Genomic DNA, 22,134 nt, shown 5'->3' with positions numbered 1-22,134 from the left:
CTCGCAGAACCACTGTTGTGTACAAACTGTTAATCTCCATAGATGCTCAGACGTGATTGTCTCCTTGTGTCTAAACACAGAAAATACAAGCCGCTATCTGTACAGTTTACAGTACTGAAACACATATATTTGAAGATGAAGTATAGATATGTACTTTGCAAAGATACAGGATTTTACAGCAGGGGTTTACCCAAACTTATTTTTTACAGTCACTTGCAAAATAGACAACAACTTCACTAGGATAGCTAAATTACATCAAAGAAAGAACCAGAGAATCGAAAGGAAACAGCGGGGCGGTTCCCCAAGCTCCCAGATGAATTTTATGTCTTTTTTTTTCTTTTCTTTTCCTTTCCTTTCCTTTTATTTATTTATTTTTTTGAAGAAACCCCTATACATAAAATGAAAATAATATCTGGATATTTTCTTCAGTGGTGACTAAGCAGTTTCTTAAAACAAGACATTAGTACGCTCTCACTTCCAAATGCCTTGCAAATAAGATCTACTACTCTCTGCTTTAGCTTTAAAAGAACCACCGGAATGCTTCGGCGCTGGGAACAGGTGTTCTCTATAAAAAAAGAGCAAAAAACAAGGTAAGCTTTCTTTCCACACCAAGGTCAAATCAGATTTCTCTCCTGTACACGTCAGCAATATATTTTTAACAGTAATCCACAACATAGTGGCTGGTACATTTCAATATTTAATCAAAAAAAAGCTTCAACATTAGAAAAATTAGAATATTGCAACCCTTGCTAGTTTACGGAATATAATTATTAGAACACTTTGAACAACAACAAAAATACAGGAAGTACAGCCTGGAATGGACACAGCAATCAGAATCAAGGGAAGGTTCAACCTAACACCCGTGTAAGAGGGCCAGGCAACTCCAACGCTCTGCGCCACACGTCTATATGCACTCTGCACAGGTCGACTGAGGCCTTCATTCTGGGAAGTACCTATTAGGGAAGGCCAACAGAATGTACTGCAGCAATGTGACCTCTATCAATCCTCAATTGCCTGCCACACATATTCTACATACACTCTGGTGAGAATCCTACTACTGAACAAAACTGAGTATTGTTCTAAAGTCTGCATTTCCTGCAAATTAGTGTCATACCTGAGACAAACTGACAGAAGCCACTGATGCTCAGTGCAATCGAAATCTCCTTCTCCCATAAACATACTCCCCCCGCCCCCAAGGAGTACTAAGCAAGCACCACGTGTACAAGCGGTTCTTTCAACAAGATGTTTACGGTCACTGTGAGATTTTTTTGTTAGATAAGAGTCACACTATTTTTTTTCTTCCTTAAAAATAATTTTTTGTTTTGTTTCTTGGACCACAGCTGGCAACGTTCAGGAGATACTCCCAGACTTATGCTCGGGAACAGCAGAGCCGGGGGACCACGGGGTATTAGGGAACAAGGACGGAAAGCACGCTGCCCACTGAGCTCTGCTGCCCACTGAACTCGTGCTCCAGGACAGGTAAGGTACGGGGTCTTCTGTGACTTCGCATCCTAGCAAGACGCCATGCCCACTCCCTTATAAGCCTGCAGCACAGGGATACACGCTGAAGGAATGCAAGAAAAAAAAAACCAGACATACTCTCTGGTAGTGGGAAATGAAAAAGCATTCATTTTGCTCTTTATATCCATCCAACTGACCTGTGCAGAATGTAAGATGGGGGCTAAGGATAAATGAGTAAATATATTGGTATGCTGAGTGTTATCAGACTATCAAGAAAGGACAGAGAACACTTCCTCACGCCTCCACACATATACACACATTATAAACAAACTAAGACAATTAGCAGCACTTGGATTTCACATTTCAGAAAACACATGAAAAATTCTACTATCAACACTATTAGCTTTTTAGCGGTCAGCTTTTATTAATTTTCTCATACATGATGTATTTGGTTAACACAGTCCTACTGTGGTTAATGTCATGTAAAAATAAAAGTGCTTCAATTAAGACATCCATTGCAATTTAAATGGGAAAAAAAAAAACGAACTACTTGTCCACTATCCACACTAAGAATTTTTAGAAAAATTTCTTCACCTTCAACACAATGAAACCTAAAATGAAGACGTTAAACTCAATATATTACTACAATTTATCTAATCAAGTTTGCAATTTATATACATATAAACACAAATATTTAACTTGGGAAATATTTCCTACAAGTACAAACAAAAGATGCACCATTCCCCGAATTCCGAGTCAGTATTCCGCACCCCCTTCCTTGGCTGGCTCTCTGCCTCCCTCCGGCTCCCCACACTGGCCCACATCCCCAGCACTGAATCTGCGGGGTGAGAAATACCCTTCACCACTTTCTAAAATTAACTTTGGAATGATAAGCCTCACAATGATATATGTTCGTTCCAATTATTTAATCACTAAAGGAACCATATGAATTAATATGAAACACAACAAGATTGTTCTAATATTCATACTTTACACACACACATGCAGGAAATGAAAACTTAAGACGTTTATACCAGCTGCTAACTCGCCGTCTGATGCCAACTGAGAGTACATTTTATATAAGTGTGCATACTTATATAAATGTAGTCATTTTTAACAAGATACATTTGATCCAAGTATATTCATGCAATTACAGATTCACATACGAGAAATAAACATGTGCATATATCGTCACATATACTCACATTTCCATGTATAGTAGAGACAGAAAGATGCCAACTAACCCGTAGATGCCAACTGGAACAAGGCTGGAAGCAGACCCTAATATAATCATGTATCTTGATAAACATGTGTGTTTATGAAGATAAACAGACACTCCATGGCGTGCATGTTTGAAATGACACGATTCCTTATGTCTTGGCCTCACGCTACAATCCCCAGAGCCCTCCCCCAGTGAGGGTTAGACACCAGCAGCTTCCGGACCTGCTGCCTGAAGCCAAAGGGCATGGTTGGGAAACAAGTTTCTTGGAGCTGGTAAGCTCGGAGCATTGATTCAACGACGCAGGTGCCAGGCCCTGGGCTGGCTTCCCGTGCTCTCGGCCACGTCCGCAGACTCCGACACTAGTGTGGGTGCCCACGCAAGAGCGCCGGGAGGGCCAGCCATAGGCTGGGAACCATCTTTTGAACAATTATTTGAGATCGTGAAGCCCAAAGTGATTAGATTTTAGGGATCAGGCAGCCATGGCCCAGGCTTTGAGCTCTGTGGGGTGGAGTCCCCATGACACTTGCCATGCGGGTGTGGGCAGACAGGTAGTGGCCCCCTCAAGCCCCCCTGGAGGCCGGCCCCCAGGCCTGGCTGGATTCTCTTCAGCCAAGCGGGTGACGCTTCGCTGTTGTCCCAGGTAAGATGCTTGCCTGTTCAGGCTTTGGGGAAGTCTGTGTTAATTTGAGGACAGACCTTCTCTCAACCTGCCCACTGCTGAGGCCGTGGCATTGAGAGGGGGCAGGGCTGAGGATCCACCCACTGGGGATTCCACCCCGACCTGCTCCCTCCGGGTGAGAGAGGCACAGCATCCCAGCTGGAGAATCACTCTTGATGAGATTGCAGTGACTTTCTGCATCTCTGTGCTCCTTGCAGGAAATCGTTATCCTGAGTGACAGGACCGCCACCATCCCCAGGGGGTGGGGGCGGGGAGGCACAGACCATGCTGCTGGCATTGTTTCAGGGCTCCTGCAGGTGCCACACTGACAGACACAGTCAGCTGTGCTCCCCGGGGCCAGGAGGAAGCCTGGGCCTCTCCTGGCCACAAAAGACCCCCCCCCCCACACACACACACACGCCCTCTGGACCCCAGCCAGATCCCAAACCACGTTCATGCTAGGAGAGATGCCTACACTTCTCTCTCAGGTAACTTCAAAAGCAGTTACTGCCTTAACTAAAAGGGCGACATGATCCATGCCAAAAGGGATCTTGCATTTAAATGAACAAAAAAAAAAGCAAAAATCTCAATTTATGATTTATGTGGAGGAAATATATTTGCTTGATCTTTGCTAAATCAACAACAAAAAATAATTAAACAACCAAAAATAAATAAGAATCCCTAAAACTGCCCTCCTAAGAATTGGAGCGTGGTTCCTTTCTTTGGGGACCTGCTAAAGGTGTTACCCTGGGGAGAATCGGCACCAAAGTATTTGTGAGAGGCTAAGGTCAAAAGCTGAGAATGGGGTTCTAGAGTTATGCCTATGAGTATGGATGGGGTTGGCGGATCACTAAGCAAAACTAATCACTCTGAGAGCTAGCTAAGAGTTCTCAAAGAGCAAACATAGCTCTGGCACTGAAATTAACTTCAGAATGTCCAACACTATACACTAGGATAATGACAATGATTATGACATTAGCAACTCTATACCTCAAGTTAAGGAGTTTTCATATATGCTTTTGGAGGCCTGGATCCCTGGGATTCACAGGGACCCTCGCAATCCGGCTGTGTGACCGAGCCTCTGAGACCACCATTCTTTCTACACCAATCAAAACACAACTTCTCGTTTTCCCGTATCTTCTAAAGGAACTCGAATCCATCCTCACGCCAAGAGAGACGAGACACATGCACAGTCCAGCCTGCCCCCCGCCCCAGGCCCCTGCTCTCAGAGTCGGACCTTACAACTGAACCCCAAGTGGCCTCCTGAGCCAGCCGTAAGCCCCTCCCCCTGAGCTGCTCTGTCCCACCACAGCTAAGCTCTGCAGTAGGCACATGGGGGCACGTACTTGGAAGATGACCAAGGGCCACAGTGCTTGCCTGTGATATTTGATCACGTTTTTGTTTTGACATCATCTGAAACTTTCACCCTGTGGGATGATTTGGATGAACACAGTGAAAAGGGGTTCTGACGGTGAGGAAAACCCTATCGTTTTGTCCTGATCTGATTCACAGCGCATGCAAAAATATCAAGTGATGTAGGCTCGCACACTTTTTACTGACAAAATTTCAAAGTCTACTGTACCCACGTCATGTACCCACATAAGACATGAAAAGGGATATTTACAATATTTTAAATTTGAGTACACACTTACAAATTAATACAATTCTTTGGATATTATGGTCTAAAGTGATACCTAGCAAACATTAGACCCTTCCCAAAACATTTTCAGCAGAAATATTTTATACCCTATTTAAAAATAATATTTTATGATAAAAATAGTCCAGTAACTATAAAATAATCATTAGCAAGCACAGATATAGTACTGGTCAGTACGTTGGAGGAATAACTTCTATAAATGATCATCTGAAGTCTAATAGTTTACTGTTATAATAAAAACTTTTAATTCTGCAATTAAAAATATGCATTCATATAAGTATATACTGTTTCTACTTTTTAAATTACATATACCTTACTTTTTTGTCTCATTATAACATATATGTATCATATGATATATAGCAGATTCATTCCTTCTCATGATTCAGATTTATTCATCATATGACTATACAGCTCTTTGGCATACTGACGTCTTCTTAGCTGCTTGTTTGGGCCATTGCCCAAGTGGGTCCCTAGGCACCGCCCACTACCCCCTCTGGCTGGAACATCAGAGCCTTTGAGAAGGTTCTGGGAGCGTCTCACCTCATGGGTCTCCACGCTGCCCTTGGTAGCAGCCAGGACGTGGCTAATGGCCATGAAGGATGGCACCCCGTGCGGGCACTGTCTGCAGTTGCTGCTCCTGACCTCTGCCATGGGGGACTGGTCCCCGTTAGCCCATTCAGCACCATACCACTAACTCTGCTCACCTCCCCACCACCCCATGGTTCCACCCTGCAAGGCTCCCGTGGGCCAGTGTGTGGTCACCATGTGGGGGCGGTGGGCACAGGCCCAGAAAGACCCTCCGCAAGGCCAGGAGGAAGCAGCCCCCACGCCGCCCAAACCCGAGGCCAGCCTTTGGATGAATGCTAAGTCGAACTACTTTTATGCTGACTTTGGTAAAAGCCACTTAAAACCATTTCATTCCAAAAAATCCGTGTGTACACTGTATTACTGCTGGGCAGTTGAGTGATTAAGAGGTCTTTGGACATAGCCAAATAAACAAAAATAGCTAAGTACCAGGGTAAGCGGTTCTGCTCAATGATTCTCGGCAACTCACAAATTAAAAAGGTATTTCTGAACATTTATAGACTAGTTTTAACCTTTTACAAGGAGCATTAAAGGAAATTAAAAATAAAATCGAGATAAATAACCTAAATTTAGATATACTTATACTGTCAAAAGCAATTGAAATCTCAAGTTCATTCAATTTATCTTAGTTCTAAATCATTCGTGAGTGTGACTACAAGTGAATGTGAATAATACATGCATACACACATATATAGTATATATGACAAAGATGGGCTGGAGCGATAGCACAGCAGTAGGGCGTTTGCCTTACAAGCGGCCAACTTGGCCGACCGGAGTTTGATTCCTCCGCCCCTCTCGGAGAGCCCAGCAAGCTCCCGAGAGTATCTTGCTCGCACGGCAGAGCCTGGCAAGATACCCGTGACATTTCGATATGCCAAACACAGTAACAAGTCTCATGATGGAGATGAGACTTGGCCCGCTCGAGCAAATTGATGAACAACGGGAGAACCTGACCGATGACAAAGATAAAAGTAAACAACTCTCAAAGAACTCTGAATGCCTGTTAAATGCAAAAAGATCTTTAACTGAGATCGAGTCTAATCAGCTACTGAAACACAAGCAACATTCTTTCTGCGACTAAGTTGTTGGAGAATTTTGAAAATTTCCATTAGTTCTAAACCTGCCAGCTAAGTGGCTCCTCCTTTTAGCGAAAATAACATTGAAATAAAACGAGGAAATAGGAAGTGTGTTAAAATTACAAAGGGCTGCTTTATAAGTTGGTCAAGATGATCTGCAGAGCCCCGAGCTGATGTTCAGATGAAGCACCGGAGTGCTGTGACCTTGGAAATGATGGAGCCTCTCTTTGGCTATTACAGATCAGATAACTATTACAGATCAGGAGACATTTTCTCCCTCCTTTATATAAAAAGTGAAAATAGTCATATTCAATAGAAAAGTATTTTCTCAGGGCAGGTCCTGTTGTGGTCTGGGTACATCACTAAACTTTATTTGGCTGAGAATCTTTCCTGACAACAATCCAAGCATCTGGATAGACCTGGCCCGGGAATCAAGGCATGTTTAGTCCAGAAACCATAAAGAGGAACTGAGGGAGAATGCTCCACTTTCTTTCAGTCAGTTGTTACCAGTGAAATGCTCCATGCGGTTCAAACTGTACTTCTGAGAATTACCTGTAGCTTTTAGATTTCTCCCAAAACTTGGGGTTAAAAAAAACACTGAAATTGCTATCAAACTCAATGTACAAATTCATAATCACTCTTTTTGGGCTACCCCCTAATTTTCTTCTTAACTAACACAATTAAAAAGCATTGACTGAGCTAGAATATGGAAAAAACCTGAGTGCCCAAGAACAGATGACTGGTTAAAGAAACTTTGGTACATCTACACAATGGAGTACTATGTAGCAGTTAGAAAAAATGAAGTCATGAAATTTACATACAAGTGGTACTACATGGAAAATATTATGCTAAGCGAAATGAGTCAGAAAGAGAGGGACAGACATAGAAAGATTGCATTCATCTGGGTAACATAAAGTAACAAAATAAGAGACTAAAACCCGAGAACAGCTGTGATAAATACCAGGTTGTTCACTCCACGGCTTAGAGGCCAGCCGCACACTCTAGGGGTAAAGGCAGCTCAGATAGAGAAGGGAGCACCAAATAAAGGGTGCTGGGAAGATCTGCCCAGGATGGGAGATGCCTGCTGAAAGTAGTCTATGGACCGAACATGATTGCCACCCAATGTCTCTTCTGCAGACCACAGCACCCAAAAGGAGAGATAGAACAAAAGGGAGTGCCCTGCCACAGAGGCAGGGTGGGATGGGGGATGGGGGGTGGGAGGGATACTGGGATTGGTGGGGGTGGAGAATGGGCACTGGTAGTGGGATGGGTATTCGATCATTGTATAACTGAAACCCAAGTACAACAACTTGTGGGTCTACAACTGTACCTCATGGTCTTTCACTAATAAAACAAAAACAAACAAACAAAAAAAAAACTTAGAGAAAATAAAAATTTGTTAGAAAAAAAAAAGTATTGACTGGGGCTGGAGCAATAGCACCATGGGTAGGGCATTTGCCTTGCACGCGGCCGACCCAGGTTCAATTTCCAACATCCCATATGGTCCCCCGAGCACCGCCAGGAGTGATTCCTGAGTGCACAGCCAAGAGTAACCCCTGTGCATCACTGAGTGTGACCCAAAAAAGAAAAAAAAAGGCATTGACCCAAGCCTGGATGTAACTGAGTCCCACCAGCTACTCCACATGACTTAGCACCGTGCCTTGCTGTGTCCCACCAGCCCACCTGCCCTGCTTAGACTTCCCCGCTCCCCCTGTGCAGCTCCATGCGGCCCCTTGCTCCCGCTGACTAGCAAAGTGACGACTCTCTCACCAGACGCAGAATCCGTAAGACATATTCCTCCTTCCCTGCCATCTTTTCTGGACTCTCTTTGTGCATGTCTTCACTGTCCGGGAAGTTCTCTTGAGAACTCCTTCCAGCTATGCTGATACTTAGGAAGTCTGTTTTTTCGTAGATGTCGCAGGCTTTCTAGCTCCCTCAACAACGTCACTGATTCTGAGTACTAAGTTTTGCATATTTGAGAGAATTAAAGAGCAGTTGGGGAGGAAAATACAACTGTTTTACCTGAAACATTATTTCCCATGGTAGTAAATGGAAAGCAGCAGTGCTGGACGGGTCGGATGGGTCTGACGGGCCGAGGCCCAGGCTCACAGCATCCTTCCAAAACTCCTGAGATGCCAACACGTGGAGGCAACTCCGCCGCTGAGTGTGCCTGGTAGTCCCTCTGCTGTCCCCGCTAGCACTCCAGGTCAGGAACGCCACAGGCTGACCGCCCTTCCTCGTCTTTTTCCTCGGGGTAGCACCCTTTGATCTAATTTAGATCAACCAAGGGTTTGGAGCTCTTAATAAATGCTGAGCTAAATGCTGGGTTATTCATAAAGGCTTGAAATACTGTGGAGTCTCAGTATGTTCAAATGTTCAACGCAGTGGTCTTTTCTTGTTTCTTGGAAAATTCTGGAACACTGACAGAAAACCTAATACTGCACCAATGAGCCCTTGAATGAAGCACGCAGGCGGGCAGCACAAGTGGCCAGTTTTTCTTCTCTAAGGCTGGGACAAAGGAAGGCAGTGCAGGAAGGCATCACACGGCCTTTCCACAGGTATGAGGCGCTTCCAGAGTTTTCTAAAGGTCAGGCTGTATACAGTTCAAAAGGTGTGCATTTCTTGGACTGAGAGTTAAAAATCAAGTAGGAAACAAAGTGTCTGGATGAAGGACCAAGAAGTAAAATCAAGGACTGTCCTGGAGTTTGAGAGAGAAGTCTCGAACAGAGGCACACTTGGCTTCCTGGTGTGCAAAAGAATCCCCAGCATGCACTACAAGCCGTGGACAGCAAGGGTTTGGGCCTGGTTAGCAAGGTTGACGGACCCTGGCGGATGCACTGGTTGGGATACTCATTGGCGTGTACACCAAACCCAGCCGTTGCTCCTGGTTGTAGGAAGGAAGGCCCTCTCCACAGAGACACACTTCGCTCTGGTCTTGTCGGCACTGTGCTAGTTTGGAGAGCAGACCAGGCCAGTGGGCTGCTGTGCTCGCCCATCTTCCCAGCTCTCCTGACTGACTGATGCCGTTCCCACAGAGTCTCCTCGAGAACTTGGAGCCTCTTCACCCTATTTGCCTTGCACGCGAAATTACGCTACTTGTTCTCTTCCATACTCTGTTCCCCTCCTTTTAACACTCTGAAAATCATGTTGATGGACTCATGTGTTGGCTTCATGGAGCACAGGCTGGCTTCGTGAGCCACACTCTGGTTTCATGGGGCACACAATGGCTTCATGGATTACATGTTGTCTTCATGGATCATACATGTGCCGTACCCTCAGTGCAAATGCATAGCTCTAGGACAGACTGACCCAAGCACTCTCTCTCTCTCTCTCTCTCTCTCTCTCTCTCTCTCTCTTTCTCTCTCCTGCAGGGTGTCCACGAGGGGACCCCCACACCGCTGTAGTGTGGAGCAGAGCTGACTGGAGAGAGAAGCCCACATGGAGGACTGATCTCTGGAACAGGCAAGGACCACGCACCCGTTTGTTTTCCATGGGTGGAAGGGACAGCCTCGAAGCACCTCAACACTGAATGGGAGACAGCATTCAAGTCCCTCTCGCTGAGAGACCCTGTGTCCTTTATCACTGCCTGGAGCACCCCCGGTCTTCTGGAACCAACACGGAGCTTGGCTCCCAGGAAGTCCTTCCCTGGGGTCACTTCTCCACCATGCTTCACCTTCCATGAGCACTGCGGGGGGGAGGGGTGGGGGTGCAGACAGACTCTTTTCCTGCTCCACCTCACCTCTTTCCACTCTAAAAGTCTGAGGAAATAGATCTCCGAAATTTGCCAGGTTTGCGGAAATACACAGACATGCCCATGACTCTTGCTGATCTATAAACACACGCCTCCTCCTTCACCGACCAACGTGAGCTCTGTCCGTTTGGCACGATCAATCACACAGGAACTTTCCTCAAGTCCTTGGGCAAGAAACTGCCTATTCAGCAGTTCTCCACCCCCCCCCCCCCCCCAACGCCAATTTGACACTTTCTCAAGAATGTTCTCTGAAGCATGGACTTAGACGCAGAGGAGGCTCAGCTGGGATGCCACCTCCTACCCAGTCCGGATGCAGTTACACTTTGGAATTATGCTACTAAGTTCCCAGATAGATGAAAGAATAGTATCAGCTAAGACACCATCTGTTTTCCCTTTGACTTCAGCCGAAGCTCCACTGAACTGTGTCTCTGCTCCGATTCCCCAACAAAGTGCAGAGTCAAGCCACGAATGTCTGCCTCTCTTTGGAGATTCACCTCCATCGCAGCCCACCAGATGCTCTCCTTGGGGCTGGGAGGTCTACCATGCTCTCAGGCCTTTCCTCATGAGCACCGACATCTGGGAAGCCTTCTCACTAGGATTTCCCAGAAAAACCCCAGTCTAGAAATTGTTTCTAGAATAAAAAGTGTGCATGTACTAACCTTAATTTCATCAACATCCCTACTGAAAAACAAAAAGTATCTTTCCTAAAAAAAAATGCTTATGTGCCACAGAATCATTTCTCTTTTGCACTCAAAATATCTATTTGTTCTTTAATTTCCTACACACACATGCCCTATAGACCCTATAGACACATGCCTACCATTTTTCAACAGCTGTTAAAATATGTTCTCCCACCAGAATTCTTGCTAGGCACTTTGCCATTCCTCTTACATGATTTTCTTCAACTAATTCACATTCGAAACAGCCCCCAGTTTCCCTACGAAGACAACAGTGAACAAGTGTAGGTACCACTGAGTATAGAGACACCCACACTCCCCGTGTTAGAAGGGCTGTAAGTTGGGAGGGCGTGGGGGGGGGAAGGGAGCTGGCCTCACTCAGGTGGTCTCCCTGATCACCTATTCAGGGCCCCCCCCCCACAGTTAACAGTGTTGCTACATCAAAAAGCAAATCAAACAGCAGCACCCAGCTTGTTGCCAGTGAAATTAAGCCTGATTGCTGGTGAACTGGATAATTCAAACAAATAGCCAGGAAACACCCAGTCACCCAAACAGCCCACCTGGACTTTCCTTTCTAGAAACTCTGAGGGCCTAGCTGCGCAATGAATTGTCTGGAAAACACAATCCTCTCCTCTCCTTTGTCCTGAGGCCTTCAGCACAGGAAGGAGAATCCCGCACTCACCAGCCCGCAAGCACACCTGGCCGTCGGACAGCTGGGTGTCATGTATATAGGGGACTTTGGATTTGGGGGTGCAGAATGGGGCATATGCCCAGGGAGCTGGCCCCTGGACAGGCTGACAGGATCAAGTCCCTGTGTTCTGGGGTCTCTGAAAGTGTGACATGCAGAGGAGTTCCGCTGAGCGTTCGCAATGACCAAGCAGCAACTTGCGGCTCTCCCCCTCCTCCCCTCCCCCCGCTCTGCCCCCTACACCGGCCCCAACACAAGGTCAATTGCAAAAGAAAGTCATGTAATTAATATCCTATCATCTGCAGATATTCTATACTAGTTTTGTATCAAGGAAATACATCTTTCATATGAATTCTTGGAAAAAGTAATTGGATGCTTCATCTTCTTTTGGGTAAGGAATGTCACATGAAATAGAGGGGTTAAATACTAGGGGGAAAAAAGAACAATTGGGGGGAAATGCTACAGGCTCTCTCTCCTACCTGGCTAAAGATCCTTATGCTCTTAAAACAAATTAAGAGAAAGCCCTGAAGTTTCACAAAGAAAGAAACATTTCTCAGAATGTTTGAGCGTGGAAGTTAACGAGCCTGCTGGGATCCTGTTAGCCCCTGCAGAGCTAAGTCTTCAACATTATTAAATGGCTGTCGCATGTGAAGAGCCATGTGAGGTAACTCAATAAACAAGAGAAAGTGAAGGTGTTGACAGAGAGCAGCCACCCCTGGCCGCAAGACTGTCCCGTTTCAGAACGGGGTGGGGCTGAGGCTCATACCAAAGCCCTCTCCGTCTGCAGTCTGCAGAAACCCCCTCGAGGAGGGCTGGAGCCCCAGAACAACCGGAAGGGCATTTGCCTTGCATGTGGCCACCAGAGTTCGATCCCCAGCATCCCACATGGTCCTCCAAGCACCGCCAGGAGTAACTCCTGAGTGCAGAGCCTGGACGAACCACAGAACATCACCGGGTACGGCCCAAAAACCAAAAAAGAAAACTAAAACAGTAAAAACAAACCCCTCTCCAAGCGCCTCCTTCCACATGAAAACGGTTTCTCCGTGTGCAGAGGTGTAAGCTGTTAGGGCAAGGAGCCAAGCAGACACCCAGAGCCTCGGAAACAGCCTTCAAGGGCAGTGTGCAGACAGCATTTTTTTTTCTGGAACTATCTATTGCCATAGCCAAGTCATCTGACATGCTAACCAGGGATTGGAAGCCACATACAGAAATTTTGGTAGCTCTTACCAGTATTCTGGATTACTTCTGCTTTCTTTCTTTCTTTCTTTCTTTCTCTTTCTTTCTTTTTAAAGAAACTGATCTAACAAGAAAAATTCAAAGAAAATTCTTTTCTCCACTTTGTAGAATTATGGGTTTTCCAATAAATATTGAATTTAACCTACTAATTAACTAGGTATTTTATAGGATAAATATATACATTATTTTAAAATTTTTGCATGTTAAAAATCAGTAAGAAACTGAGTCCTATCCAGTCCTTTGCAGCTGACTGAACACAAGAGAATTTTAAGCTTTTCCAGAAGAAATACTCAAATCCCAATAATTTTCTGGTACCCGAGGTTGAACGCAAAAGTCAATGCATACTAGAAAGAGGAGCTTTCAAGTCAAACCAGTTTATTCCTGGGGAATTTTCACCTAACATAAGCCCCTTGCCAACCTCCTTCGCCCTCTCATTTCCATCTTAGGCGGGCTGCTGAGTTTTTCCGTCTTCACGACCTGCAGACAGCTAAGTGCTTCACGATGCCCAGGGTAAGACCTTGATCAGCACCCAAACACTGAATGCTGGCGGAATCAAGTCGTTCAAAAGGTGGGAAATAAGTCACCTTAATCGCTCCCTCCCCTCACATATGCCGTCACCCTAATTTCAAATAGCTGACTATTTTTGGTCCAATTTACTTGGTTGCTGGAAATTTGTTTAATTTGTTTAATCCAGATTGCATTTGGGTGATGGCTGAATTGCAAACAAATGTCCTAGAGGATCATGTGCCAGTGATTATTAATTACTTCCATTCTACTATTCCAAGTTGCCATCCAAAAGACTGCTTGGATTCACCTTGTTTGGTAGGTGGGATATTCCTTTAGAGAGACTAAGTCAGCCTGACCCTTGTGCTAAGTTGAGTAAGTCCTTGGGCTAGCCAGAAGTCTCACACCTTGGCTATAATTCTTCTTTGTGATAACCAAAGCTGAACTTTTTGATTTGCCCTTCCCTTATGAAATTCAGGGTCTTTTCCATACTATACCCTAGTGTTAACCTATCTATGATCTTGTTCAAATTTTATTGAAAAGAAAAACTTCTTTTCTGTGGGTAGCTCAATATTTGCATTTTTAGATTTAAGCAGTTCTATTGACATTTCTGATTGAACCTAACTTTAAAAAAACAAACAAACTTATTTCTATAAATGACAAACGAATCGATGATGAAATTAAACTTTTGACCAAACTTACTTGTTAGTTTCTGCTTTCAGAGTTTAGTGGCACGCCTCTCGCAGACGTTTCTCTGGGGTGCGGGTGGCACCACCTTGCAGGTAACTGCCTAGAACCGACAAGGGCTGTGGGCACGAACAGGGTGCCCAGGCTCAGTGGCGAGACATACAGGACACGCGTCTCCAGTCCCGAGATGTTCTCCTGCACCACAACCAGCTTCACTTGGAAGCTCCAAATACTTCTCTGAGCACCTGGCAGCGTGTATGCCACTGCCCAGCTGGCCCCGGGTGCCTGGGTGCTGGCCAGAAGGCTAGAGCAGCAGCAGGCCTGGGGGTGGTGTGTGTAATTGCATCCATCAGCTAATGGGGGGAGGCAGAACTGTGTGGCCTCTAATGCTGTCCCCCAGTGATCAATCATGTCACCTGAGCCATGTCCAGGGACTAGAGGCCAGGGCTGCCCAAGGGACATGGGGATCCCTTGAGCCGTTCCAGGCTGGAAGCGTTAAATCGTTCGATTTCAGAGTGAGAAATGTCTCTGCTCCACACATAAAAGCTGGGGGTGGGGGCGGGGGAGGGTCACTGTGTGCAAGACCAGGGCCACTGCAAAGCTGCCCCTTTGGTCTGTTCACAAACTTCTTGAGAATTCTAGGACCAGGACAGTCATCATTTTGGACGTGTGTCTTCTAGGTGGGTTTTGTCAAACAAGGGGTCTACCGCTTCTACAGTAATTGCTTTGAGCTTTTTGTGATGCCCTTTTATACCAACACACTTTGGTCCCGCAAACCTACAGAGCAGAGCCCACAGGAAAACGAGATGTTTTACGAACAGAGTTCTACAGAATATATCATCAAGAGGTGGTTTTAGAAACATTTCTAAGGCATCAAATGTTTAAGACACCCGACTACGCTGGAAACCATGAAAATAAGTGAACCTGTTTTGAAAGGAAGGTAAGAGGGAGTGTCTAAGTGTGCCCAGGAACCGCGACATGCCGTGGGACTCTGCCTTGACTTCTGTTCTCTCACGCCGAACATGTGACTAGGCCTCTGGGTGTGGGGAAGAGGGGAGCGACGACCATGGTCTGCGGTAGTGGAAGACCTCCGCCACATGGACAGAGCCAGGACAAGTCCTGCTGGGCCCCGACAGGAGGAGCAGAGCAGTGATGTGAATGGCGCACCACTGACAACCAGCCCACGGCTAGCTCACGACGCGTGGTGACGTGGCCCAGATCCCTCAAGGCCACGAGGCCCCAAGACCCCGTCCCGCCCACCAGACTGCTTCCATCACACCCGCCTGCACTTGCAGGGGGCCACCCTCTGCCCACACCCCTCAGCAAGCCACCCCGTGGGCTGGGTGTAGGCCTGGGGGATGCCGCCTTTTCTTTCTTCCTACTAAACCACAGTCCCCCAGGGGCCTCCTTCTGAGGCAGGCCGGTGCTCAGCTCACAGGGGTTTGTGGAGAGGACCCACTCAGCACCCCAGAGAGACAGGCACCCTGACGGCAGAGCCCGCTTCTCCCAGTCTACAGAACGTGTGTGCGGGGTCTTTAAGGCCCACCAACCAGAAGACCACAGGGTCCTATGATCGCCACGCCCGAGCTTGGTGGGAAACTATGGAAAAGAAGAAAAAAGGAAACACGTGAAGTCTGCAGGGACTCGCTGTTGGCACAGACGATGGGCAGCCGGGCCCAGTCCCAGCTCCTTGGGCGCCTGTGCCCTGGAGAAAGCCACTGACCCTGGCATGGTGCACTGCCACCCTCCACCACAGACAAGGACAAGCGAGAGACAAGGCCTGCGGGCCCTGAGGTACAGCCCACACAGCACAGGCCACGAAGGCAGAGAACGGAAGCTGCATCTTCCCGCTGAGCAGGACCCCAGAACCCAGGCCGGGTGAACCCGGACTTCCCAGGGGCTTTACAGACCTACAGACTCTACAATAAATCCACCCGAGAAGAGAATTCAAAAACTGAGAACGAATGTTTTGCCACCTAAGAAAAGCCATGGGCCGGCAGTGAGAACATCTTTGTAACTGTTGTTATCTTGCCTCAAAGGAAGCTGCCCAAGAGAACAGGGCTCGGCTCCCTGGGGTCTGGGCGACCTGGGGTGGGGAGAGCCGCCTCTGAGAGCCGGGACTGACTTCGGGAATCCCAACATGTTGCTGCCTTGACTTCCACTGATGATTCAACAACCAGACAACCCCCACACAACCCTGATCTCATTGGCGCTGGAATCGGCCCTAGAGAGCTCAGTGCCCGTCTGCTCGAGGAGACACCTCAGGCAGTGCCCACTCCCTCTGGGCAGGAGTGCAGGTGCCTCAATGCACTAAGAAAGCCACACTCATCCTACAGCCTGCCCACTGCACGTGCCCGGTCCAGTGTCTGTGCATCAGCGGTCTGACCTCCCCCTGGCACTCCCAGACACACCCCCAGCCTGGCCTGGGCCTTTCCATCCGGCCTTCCTCAGCAGGCTAACTCAAGACTTCCGCCAGACACCTGTCTTCGTGTTTAACATAATGAACAGCCTAATTGACAATTACTCCAGTGCTAATTTGTACGCTGTTTTTAAGGGCAGAAGGAAGGGGGGAACCTCAGTCAGTCTGTGACCCTCTTGGTGGGGTACCTACCCGGTCCTGCTTGGTGTCTAGAACAACTTTGTAAGCACAAAATGGTCACAACTGTCAAGCACAAAGCCTGACGGTCCATGGGCCACTGTGGGAACTCGGCCCTTGGGGGACTGGGAGGGACAAGTATGAGATGGAACCGCCTTGTCACTCTGGAAGGGACTTGAGTTCGCAGCCCTTTATTCTGGGCACATTCCCTTTCAGGTTGCTGGGAGTGTTCAGCTTTCTCACTGCTTTCTCAGGAAAGGAAAAGAACCCAGGAAAAAAAAAAAAAGGATATGGAGAGCATAAAAAAAAGGGGGAAGAAACATTCTCTCATGAGGAGGAGAAAAACAACCACAGAAAACCGCGCTGGGAGGCAGAAAGATCCCCCTTTGAATCCAGGCTCGCTTCAGTGGTGAGCGTGTGTGTATGAGAGAGAGAGAGAGAGAGAGAGAGAGAGAGAGAGAGAGACTGAATGGGCACATGGGCACAGAGCTCCTGGTGGGTTCTCTGCCTGGGGAACGGTACAGCTGGGCACCTGGAACGCGCCCTGCCCATCCTTCGGACACAGACTTTGGACCAGCACCAGGAGGGGGCGGGGCTCTCCGCGGGGGGCGGGGGGGGGGGACTGGACTTGGAACTCTGATTTTTCAGACCAGTGGCACGGGCGCGCGCCCCGGCGGCTCACAGCCCGAAGGCGGCCTCCGGGAAGGGGGACTGCATCTTGAAGCCCGACAAGAAGCCCTGCAGCGGGGTGGACAGGGGGTTGAGGAGGGAGGGGGGCAGCCCGGGAAACAAGAAATCGTCTCCTCTGACCTCTAGCGAAGTGCCCGGTTTTTTCTTGAGCTCCTCGCATTTCCTAAACTTGCAGATCTGGTGTCCGGTCTTGCGGTTCCTGCAACTGCTGCAGACGCCGCAGTTGATGAGCCTCTTGCAGGGCACGCAGACCCCGCAGCGTTTCCGCTTCTTCTTGGCGGGGTTGGCGCCGCCCGCGCCCCCCGACGAGGCGGACGACGAGGACGCCGCGTGGCCCTGCGGGCAGTCCGCCAGGTTGGCGATCTGGAAGGCGCTGTCGGTGACGGCGGCCGAGGCGGCGGCGGGCGAGTGCAGCGCCGTCATGACGATGACGCCGGGCGGCAGCGAGAGGCCGCCGAGCGCGGGGAGGGCCGAGAAGGTGCCCACGCGCTCGGGCAGGTTCATGAGCTCCGCCTCGGCCGCGCCGCACTTGAGCTTGTTCATGCACTCGCCGGCCAGCGGCCGGCAGTGCTCGGGCGCCAGCGTGGACAGGAAGTTGGTGTTGGCCATCTGCAGCGCGGGCTCGGGCGCGCAGCCCGCCTTGGCCAGGCGCGGCGCGTCGCTGCGGTGGTGCAGGCCGGCCCGGCCGCCGCCCCCCGCGCCGCCGCCGCCGCCGCCACCGCCGCCGCCGCCGCCGCCGCCGCCACCGCCCCCCGCGCCGCCGCCGCCGCCGCCGGCGCCGCCCCCGGCGCCCCCCGCGGGCAGCAGCGCGGCCGCCGCGGACGCGGACGCGGAGCCGGCGGCCGCCGCGGGTTTCCGGCCGCCGCCCGCCGCGCCCGCCGCGCCCGCCGCGCCCCCGGCCGCGCCGCCGCTGCCCCAGAGCATGGCCGTGGCGGCCGCAGTGGCCGCGTTGTCGCAGTTCCAGGGGGCCATGCCGATGCGCGCGGCGGCCGCGGCGGCCGCGGCGCTGCTGGGGAAGATGGGGGTGGTGATGCGCGCGATCTTGGCCGCCTGCGGGAAGGCGCCGCCGTTGCTCTTGTAGAAGGACGTGGCGAAGGAGCGGTAGCGCTCCATCTCCGAGTTGTAATCCACCAGGCTGCCCAGCGCGCCCTCGGGCAGGTGGCTCTCCTTGGGCAGCCCCGGCGCCTCGGGGCCCGGCCCCGGCTCCACGCAGACGTTGGTGTTCATGGTGCAGGGCGGGAAGAAGGGGTGCAGCGTGGAGGCGGGGGCCGCCGGGCCCGGCCCCGGCGCGCGAGCGGGGGGCGGGCGGGGGCCGCGCGCGGGGGCGCTGGAGCGGCGGGCCGCGGGCCGGCGCCGCCAGGTGAGGCCGCTTTATTCCTCCCGGGGGCGCCTGTCCACCGACGGCGACGTCCCCGGCTGCGTCGTCCCGGGCATGATCCTCCGGCCGGCACCACTAAAATAGAGAGAGTCATTCCAGCGGGCTGCGCCAGGGCCCGCGGGGCAGAGACGCGGCGCCCCGCGCGCCCCCCGCCCGCCGCCGCCCCCCGCGCGGCCCCCGCGCGCCGGCAGGCCGTTTCCATAACAATCGGCAGGACGTGACCCCCGGCCGGCCCATCCCCCCGCGCCCCCCGCCCGCGCGCCGCGGCTCCTCCCCCCGCTCCCGTCGCCCTGGGGAGAAAACGCTTTCACGGCCCGGGGACCCGGGACAGGAGGCGGGACGGGGTGACAAATGCCGAGGGGAAGGGCGAGGGGAGCGCCCCCGACCAGACACCCGGGCCGGGCGCGGGCCGGGGCCACAGCTTCGGGCGCGGGCGGCGCGGCCTGGCAGATGCGCCCGGGGACCCGGCGGCCCAGGGTCCGCGAGGGACGAGGCGCAGGAAATTAGCCGCCGGAGTCCCGGGAAAGTCCACAATGCGCCCGGCCGCGACTGCCCGCGAGCACAATGCGGCCGGGAGCGGCCGGGCCCGCGCGCAGCCGCTCGGGGCCGGGAAGGGGCGGCCAGCTGCCGCGGCCGCCGCTGTCTGCCGTCATTAGTTTGAATCCCTGCACAGCTGGCTCTGTTAGGGTCTTAATTCAATGGACCAAGGACAGGTCGCGATTGTACAAGCCATTTGGCGGTGGGTCTGGATGGGGGGGGGGGGGGGGAGGACCGGGTGGCGTTCTACTGGCTTGAAAGAAAGAAAAGAGAGATGGACTAGAATCGTTTTAAAAATAAGCATGCAGGCAATGGCACAGGGTTTCAAGCCAGCGCCTGCAGCCTCTGGAAGAATATTCCCAGCCATCCCTAATGGAGAATCCTGTCTCTTCCCAACACAAGACAAGAGGGAAGCATGGGATTTTTTTTTCTTTAAACGGTCTCTAAATAGTCACTGGGTTTGCTTTTTCATTAGATTCAAAAAACGGGGGTGTGGGGAGGGGGTTGTCCCCTTAAGGTACTGTTCACCTGAAGAAATAACCACCATTACAATGATTTTTTTTTTTTAGATCTTTATAAGAGGAAAGTTTGGTGTTAACTAGGTATTTGCATTCATCTCTTTGCTTACAGGCCATTATTATGCTTTAGGAAGAGGTATTTTAGTTGTTTATTACAGAGGGAGAGGTACACCATAGCCTTTTAAAAAGTAAAGCAAAGACAGAAAGTATATATTAACATATAAAACCAGTTTCTTTGTTCCCAGGTTTTTTCCCCCAGAATATCTTTCTATGACATCTTTTGAAGCCCACATCCTGGTCTAGAATGTGGCGTTGAGGGGATTCTAAATGGGGACCCAGTAGTCTCAACTGCTCAGTTCAAACGGATATCAATTATAGTAATTATGCTTATAATTAGATTAATGAACCATTTATGCCCAAACTCCAAGTGCAAAAACTTCAAGACCTACTGATGAGGTGCCCTAAAAAGAGGGGTTTATGTAAACAAATCCCTATTAGGCAAAGTAAATCAAGATAAGGCACCTCACCCCCGCCGGATTAGGAGCTGGCAGGCAGCCTTCAATCACGCCGCCTCAGCCACTCGGGAACCACCTCTGTGGTTTCCATTAGGGGGAACTGCTCCCTTCTGAGGTCGGCTGGCAATACAAAGGGTGCCCCCAAAACGCTCCTGGCTAAATAGTCTTGATGCTCGGGAGGGGGTGGGGGAAGACACCGCAAGAATATGCAGATAGCTTCAGTTTCTGCAAATCACATTCGAACTGCAAGACCATAATAACTGCTCCTCAGTCGAGACTAGTTCTGCCAACCACGCATTAGACAGCACCACACTGAGTGCTGGAGGAATTTTCTCGACATTTTAGTCTCCTGACCTCGTTCCAAATAAAGAAATAATTTCAGGTCCTCCTTCCAGAGTATTCCAGTGGTGTTTCCAAACACCAGCTTCCCCGCTTATCACCACGGCCTCCCCCCACTCCCCTTCCTCCCTCAAGGTTTTATGCCACCAGGAACTGGAGGAACCGATTGTGCCTAGTATCCAGGTCATTATTGTTTAATCAATGCATCTCTGGAGCATGAAAAAGGTACCTAAGCCACAGCTATTGTTTGGGTTGCCTTTAAAACACAAAAATCACATCCACACACACACAGACACAAATAACTACAGTTCTATTCCGGAGCTAAATGAGCCCTCCAGACTTCATTCTGCCCTGCCTCCACACAGTGCGGCTGGACAGGCTGATATTGTACGCCTGGTCTGCCAGAGACAGAGAGATCAAAGGTCATATTTAACATTCAGGAGGAGGGGCGGTGCGGATTAATTAATAAATTAATACAGCACGTCTTTGGGTGCTGGAGTCCGGCATTAATAATCTACTTTGACAATCCCCACGGACAGCAAACATTTTAAGAGCAAAAAGCCAGAGAAAGAGAAAGAACAATCACTTACCAGTCTCTTTTTATTTGGGGAGCCTTAGAATTTGCAGACGCTGCCAGTCTGCCTTTAATTAGTTGCACATCACCCCTAACACAAAGAAACACAAATCCAGATGTGTCTTGGCAGCTCCCAATTACAACTTTAATACTTGTAAACAAACTGTTGGGAAGGGGGGGGAAATAAATATGCGGATCAAAAAAAAATACCTGTAAATGGCTTTTTTTTTCTTGTTGCAGAGAGGAGGAGGAGGAGAAGATGGTGTTAGTGGTGGGGGCGGAGAGGAGGAGGTGGGGGGGGCGCGGCGCCGGGGCGAGTGTGTGTGTGGGAGCCGGGGCGGCTCTCGGCGGTCTCTCCCGGCGCGGTGCTCTCGGTCCGTCTCCCGTCGCCGTGTGCGAGGGCGGAGGGAGGGAGCCGGGAGCCCGTGTGCGCGGCCGCCCCCTCCCCCGCGCTGTTTGTGTGTGTGCGGGTGTGCGGCGGGGGAGGGGCGCGAGGGGCGGGGGGGCGGGGGCGGGGCGGGGTGATTGGCGCGAGGTGAGCAGGACGCGGGGCGCGGGCACCCTCCGACGATTGGCTGCGGCGCGCGGGGGAGCCGGGGGCGCACGCGGCCAACGCTGCGCGCCCCGAGCCCGGCCCGGCTCCCCGCGCCGCCCCGCGCCTCCCGCGCCGCCCCGGACGCCCGGCCGCGCCTCCCGCGCCTGCCCGCGCCTGCCCGCGCCTCCCCGGGCGCCCGGCCCCGGCTCCCCGCGCCTCCCCAGACGCCCGGTAGCGGCTCCCCGCGCCT

At 50.5% G+C, this 22,134-nt stretch overlaps 1 protein-coding gene and 1 long non-coding RNA gene across 2 annotated transcripts; both read right to left on the bottom strand.

The window, feature by feature from the left end:
• Positions 1-367: 367 nt before the first annotated feature.
• On the bottom strand, positions 368-18,791 carry CXXC4 (CXXC finger protein 4). The gene is made up of 2 exons (XM_056114247.1): positions 17,609-18,791; positions 368-565 (listed from the first exon to the last, which is right to left on the bottom strand). Exons 1-2 carry the CDS (start codon positions 18,713-18,715, stop codon positions 521-523), a joined length of 1,152 nt encoding a protein of 383 aa, XP_055970222.1. The 5' UTR covers positions 18,716-18,791; the 3' UTR covers positions 368-520.
• On the bottom strand, positions 18,792-22,026 carry LOC130023662 (uncharacterized). The gene is made up of 3 exons (XR_008792485.1): positions 21,560-22,026; positions 21,366-21,440; positions 18,792-18,941 (listed from the first exon to the last, which is right to left on the bottom strand). It is a non-coding gene; the product is annotated as an uncharacterized LOC130023662 (long non-coding RNA).
• Positions 22,027-22,134: the final 108 nt, after the last annotated feature.

The sequence above is a fragment of the Sorex fumeus genome, unplaced genomic scaffold (genome assembly GCF_029834395.1).
Source record: "Sorex fumeus unplaced genomic scaffold, SorFum_2.1 ptg000024l, whole genome shotgun sequence".
Classification (NCBI taxonomy): Eukaryota; Metazoa; Chordata; class Mammalia; order Eulipotyphla; family Soricidae; genus Sorex; species Sorex fumeus.
Note: the sequence above shows the minus strand (reverse complement) of the source record. Positions and strands in the feature narration are given on the sequence as shown.